The sequence below is a fragment of the Oncorhynchus tshawytscha genome, linkage group LG21, assembly GCF_018296145.1.
Source record: "Oncorhynchus tshawytscha isolate Ot180627B linkage group LG21, Otsh_v2.0, whole genome shotgun sequence".
Lineage (NCBI taxonomy): Eukaryota > Metazoa > Chordata > Actinopteri > Salmoniformes > Salmonidae > Oncorhynchus > Oncorhynchus tshawytscha.
This window is the reverse complement of record NC_056449.1, coordinates 29823985-29829210: the sequence shown is the minus strand read 5'-3', so window position 1 is coordinate 29829210 and position 5226 is coordinate 29823985. Positions and strand designations below refer to the sequence as shown.

Here is a 5226-nt window from a genome sequence, read left to right as displayed (position 1 = left end):
AGAGGAAGGAAGAGGAAGGAAGAGAAAGAGGAAGGAAGAGAAAGAGGAAGGAAGAGAAAGGAAGAGAAAGAGGAAGGAAGAGAAAGAGGAAGGAAGAGAAAGAGGAAGGAAGAGAAAGAGGAAGGAAGAGAAAGAGGAAGGAAGAGGAAGGAAGAGGAAGGAAGAGAAAGAGGAAGGAAGAGGAAGGAAGAGAAAGAGGAAGGAAGAGGAAGGAAGAGAAAGAGAAAGGAAGAGAAAGAGGAAGGGAAGAGAAAGAGGAGGGAAGAGAAAGAGGAAGGAAGAGAAAGAGGAAGGAAGAGGAAGAGGAAGGAAGAGAAAGAGGAAGGAAGAGAAAGAGGAAGGAAAGAGGAAGGAAGAGGAAGGAAGAGAAAGAGGAAGGAAGAGAAAGGAAGAGGAGGAAGGAAGAGGAAGAAGAAAAGAGGAAGGAAGAGAAAGAGGAAGAGAAAGAGGAAGGAAGAGAAAGAGGAAGGAAGAGAAGGAAGAGAAAGAGGAAGGAAGAGAAAGAGGAAGGAAGAGAAAGAGGAAGGAAGAGAAAGAGGAAGGAAGAGAGAAAGAGGAAGGAGAGAAAGAGGAAGGAAGAGGAAGGAAGAGAAAGAGGAAGGAAGAGAAAGAGGAAGGAAGAGGAAGGAAGAGGAAGGAAGAGAAAGAGGAAGGAAGAGGAAGGAAGAGAAAGAGAAAGGAAGAGAAAGAGGAAGGAAGAGGAAGGAAGAGAAAGAGGAAGGAAGAGGAAGGAAGAGAAAGAGGAAGGAAGAGAAAGAGGAAGGAAGATAAAGGAAGAGAAAGAGGAAGGAAGAGAAAGAGGAAGGAAGAGAAAAGGAAGGAAGAGAAAGAGGAAGGAAGAGAAAGAGGAAGGAAGAGAAAGGAAGAGAAAGAGGAAGGAAGAGAAAGAGGAAGGAAGAGAAAGAGGAAGGAAGAGAAAGAGGAAGGAAGAGGAAGGAAGAGAAAGAGAAAGGAAGAGAAAGAGGAAGGAAGAGAAGGAAGAGGAAGGAAGAGAAAAGAGGAAGGAAGAGAAAGAGGAGGAAGGAAGAGAAAGAGGAAGGAAGAGAAAGAGGAAGGAAGAGGAAGGAAGAGAAAGAGGAAGGAAGAGAAAGAGGAAGGAAGAGAAAGGAAGAGGAAGGAAGAGAAAGGAAGAGGAAGGAAGAGAAAGGAAGAGGAAGGAAGAGAAAGAGGAAGAGAAGAGGAAGGAAGAGGAAGGAAGAGAAAGAGGAAGGAAGAGAAAGAGGAAGGAAGAGAAAGGAAGAGAAAGAGGAAGGAAGAGAAAGAGGAAGGAAGAGGAAGGAAGAGAAAGAGGAAGGAAGAGAAAGAGAAAGGAAGAGAAAGAGGAAGGAAGAGAAAGAGAAAGGAAGAGAAAGAGAAAGGAAGAGAAAGAGGAAGGAAGAGAAAGAAGAAAGGAAGAGAAAGAGGAAGGAAGAGAAAGAGGAAGAAAGGAAGAGAAAGAGAAAGGAAGAGAAAGAGGAAGGAAGAGAAAGGAAGAGAAAGAGGAAGGAAGAGAAAGAGGAAGGAAGAGAAAGGAAGAGAAAGAGGAAGGAAGAGAAAGGAAGAGAAAGAGGAAGGAAGAGAAAGAGGAAGGAAGAGAAAGAGGAAGAAGAGAAAGAAAGGAAGAGAAAGAGAAAGGAAGAGAAAGAGGAAGGAAGAGAAAGAGGAAGGAAGAGGAAGGAAGAGAAAGAGGAAGGAAGAGAAAGAGAAAGAGAAGAGGAAGGAAGAGAAAGAGAGAAGGAAGAGAAAGGAAGAGAAAGAGGAAGGAAGAGAAAGAGGAAGAGGAAGAGAAAAGAGGAAGGAAGAGAAAGAGGAAGGAAGAGGAAGGAAGAGGAAGGAAGAGAAAGAGGAAGGAAGAGAAAGAGAAAGGAAGAGGAAGGAAGAGAAAGAGGAAGGAAGAGAAAGGAAGAGAAAGAGGAAGGAAGAGGAAGAGGAAGGAAGAGAAAGAGGAAGGAAGAGAAAGAGGAAGGAAGAGGAAGGAAGAGAAGAAGAAGAGAAAGAGAAGGAAGGAAGAGAAGGAAGAGAAAGAGGAAGGAAGAGAAAGGAAGAGAAAGAGGAAGGAAGAGAAAGAGGAAGGAAGAAAAGAGAAGGAAGAGAAAGAGGAAGGAAGAGAAAGAGGAAGGAAGAGAAAGAGGAAGGAAGAGAAAGAGGAAGGAAAGAGGAAGGGAAGAGAAGAGAAGAGAGAAGGAAGAGAAAGAGGAAGGAAGAGAGGAAGGAAGAGGAAGGAAGAGAAAGAGGAAGGAAGAGAAAGAGGAAGGAAGAGGAAGGAAGAGGAAGGAAGAGAAAGAGGAAGGAAGAGGAAGAAGAGAAAGGAAGAGAAAGAGAAAGGAAGAGAAAGAGGAAGGAAGAGGAAGGAAGAGAAAGAGGAAGGAAGAGGAAGGAAGAGAAAGAGGAAGGAAGAGAAAGAGGAAGAGGAAGGAAGAGAAAGGAAGGAAGAGAAAGAGGAAGGAAGAGGAAGGAAGAGAAAGAGGAAGGAAGAGAAAGAGGAAGGAAGAGGGAAGGAAGAGAAAGAGGAAGGAAGAGAAAGAGGAAGGAAGAGAGGAAGGAAGAGAAAGAGGAAGGAAGAGGAAGGAAGAGAAAGAGGAAGGAAGAGGAAGGAAGAGGAAGGAAGAGAAAGAGGAAGGAAGAGAAAGAGAAAGGAAGAGAAAGAGAAAGGAAGAGAAAGAAGAGGAAGGAAGAGAAAGAGGAAGGAAGAGAAAGGAAGAGAAAGAGGAAGGAAGAGAAAGAGAAAGGAAGAGAAGGAAGAGGAAGGAAGAGAAAGAGGAAGGAAGAGGAAGGAAGAGAAAGAGGAAGAGAAGAGGAAGAGGAAGGAAGAGAAAGAGGAAGGAAGAGAAAGAGGAAGGAAGAGGAAGGAAGAGGAAGGAAGAGAAAGAGGAAGGAAGAGGAAGGAAGAGAAAGAGGAAGGAAGAGAAAGAGGAAGGAAGAGAAAGAGGAAGGAAGAGAAAGGAAGAGAAGGAGGAAGGAAGAGAAAGAGGAAGGAAGAGGAAGGAAGAGAAAGAGGAAGGAAGAGAAAGAGGAAGGAAGAGAAAGAGGAAGGAAGAGGAAGGAAGAGGAAGGAAGAGAAAGAGGAAGGAAGAGGAATGAAGAGAAAGGAAGAGAAAGAGAAAGGAAGAGAAAGAGGAAGGAAGAGGAAGGAAGAGAAAGAGGAAGGAAGAGGAAGGAAGAGAAAGAGGAAGGAAGATAAAGGAAGAGAAAGAGGAAGGAAGAGAAAGAGGAAGGAAGAGAAAGAGGAAGGAAGAGAAAGAGGAAGGAAGAGAAAGAGGAAGGAAGAGAAAGAGGAAGGAAGAGAAAGAGGAAGGAAGAGAAAGAGGAAGGAAGAGGAAGGAAGAGGAAGGAAGAGAAAGAGGAAGGAAGAGAAGAGGAAGAGAAAGAGGAAGGAAGAGGAAGGAAGAGAAAGAGAAAGGAAGAGAAAGAGGAAGGGAAGAGAAAGAGGAGGGAAGAGAAAGAGGAAGGAAGAGAAAGAGGAAGGAAGAGGAAGGAAGAGGAAGGAAGAGAAAGAGGAAGGAAGAGAAAGGAAGAGGAAGGAAGAGAAAGAGGAAGGAAGAGAAAGAGGAAGGAAGAGAAAGAGGAAGGAAGAGGAAGGAAGAGAAAGAGGAAGGAAGAGGAAGGAAGAGAAAGAGGAAGGAAGAGAAAGAGGAAGGAAGAGGAAGGAAGAGGAAGGAAGAGAAAGAGGAAGGAAGAGGAAGAGGAAGGAAGAGAAAGGAAGAGGAAGGAAGAGGAAGAGGAAGGAAGAGAAAGAGGAAGGAAGAGAAAGAGGAAGGAAGAGGAAGAGAAAGGAAGGAAGAGAAAGAGGAAGGAAGAGAAAGAGGAAGGAAGAGAAAGAGGAAGGAAGAGAAAGAGGAAGGAAGAGGAAGAGGAAGGAAGAGAAAGAGAGAGGAAGAGAAAGAGAAAGGAAGAGAAAGAGGAAGGAAGAGAAAGAGGAAGGAAGAGAGAGAGAAAGGAAGAGAGAGAGAGAGGAAGAGAAAGAGAAAGGAAGAGAAAGAGGAAGGAAGAGAAAGAGAAAGGAAGAGAAAGAGGAAGGAAGAGGAAGGAAGAGAAAGAGGAAGGAAGAGGAAGGAAGAGAAAGAGGAAGGAAGAGAAAGAGGAAGGAAGAGGAAGGAAGAGAAAGAGGAAGGAAGAGAAAGGAAGAGAAAGAGGAAGGAAGAGGAAGAGGAAGGAAGAGAAAGAGGAAGGAAGAGAAGAGAAGGAAGAGGAAGGAAGAGGAAGGAAGAGAAAGAGGAAGGAAGAGGAAGGAAGAGAAAGAGGAAGGAAGAGAAAGGAAGAGAAAGAGGAAGGAAGAGAAAGAGGAAGGAAGAGAAAGAGGAAGGAAGAGAAAGAGAAGAGAAAGAGGAAGGAAGAGAAAGAGGAAGGAAGAGAAAGAGGAAGGAAGAAAGAGAGGAAGGAAGAGGAAGGAAGAGAAAGAGGAAGGAAGAGAAAGAGGAAGGAAGAAAGAGGAAGAGGAAGAAGAGAAAGAGGAAGGAAGAGGAATGAGAGAAAGGAAGAGAAAGAGGAAGGAAGAGAAAGGAAGAGAAAGAGGAAGGAAGAGAAGGAAGAGAAAGGAAAGGAAAAGAGAAAGAGAAAGGAAGAGAAAGAGGAAGGAAGAGGAAGGAAGAGAAAGAGGAAGGAAGAGGAAGGAAGAGAAAGAGGAAGGAAGAGAAGAGGAAGGAAGAGAAAGAGGAAGGAAGAGAAAGAGGAAGGAAGAGAAAGAGGAAGGAAGAGAAAGAGGAAGGAAGAGGAAGAGGAAGGAAGAGAAGAGGAAGGAAGAGAAAGGAAGAGGAAGAGGAAGGAAGAAGGAAGAGAAGAGAAGGAAGAGAAAAGAGGAAGGAAGAGAAAGAGGAAGGAAGAGAAAGAGGAAGGAAGAGAAAGAGAAAGGAAGAGAAAGAGAAGAGGAAGAGGAAGAGAAAGGAAGAGAAGAGGAAGGAAGAGAAAGAGGAAGGAAGAGGAAGGAAGAGAAAGAGGAAGAAGATAAAGAGGAAAGAGGAAGGAAGAGAAAGAGGAAGGAAGAGAAAGAGGAAGGAAGAGAAAGAGGAAGGAAGAGGAAGGAAGAGGAAGGAAGAGAAAGAGGAAGGAAGAGGAAGGAAGAGAACGAGGAAGGAAGAGGAAGGAAGAGAAAGAGAAAGGGAGAGAAAGAGGAGGGAGAGAAAGAGGAGGGAAGAGAAAGAGGAAGGAAGAGAAAGAGGAAGGAAGAGGAAGAGGAAGGAAGAGAAAGAGGAAGGAAGAGAAAGAGGAAGGAAGAGGAAGGAAGAGGAAGGAAGAGAAAGAGGAAGGAAG

The 5226-nt window shown here is 44.2% G+C and overlaps 1 protein-coding gene across 1 annotated transcript; it reads left to right on the top strand.

Moving 5' to 3' along the window:
* Positions 1 to 930: 930 nt before the first annotated feature.
* Positions 931 to 4955, top strand: LOC121840351 (trichohyalin-like; the record flags this gene model as incomplete). Its single annotated transcript, XM_042303005.1, has 4 exons — positions 931 to 1713; positions 2138 to 2367; positions 3370 to 4012; positions 4503 to 4955. Coding segments are annotated over 4 exons (2109 nt in total), but the record flags the coding sequence as incomplete, so codon positions are not given.
* Between the last annotated feature and the right edge of the window lie 271 nt (positions 4956 to 5226).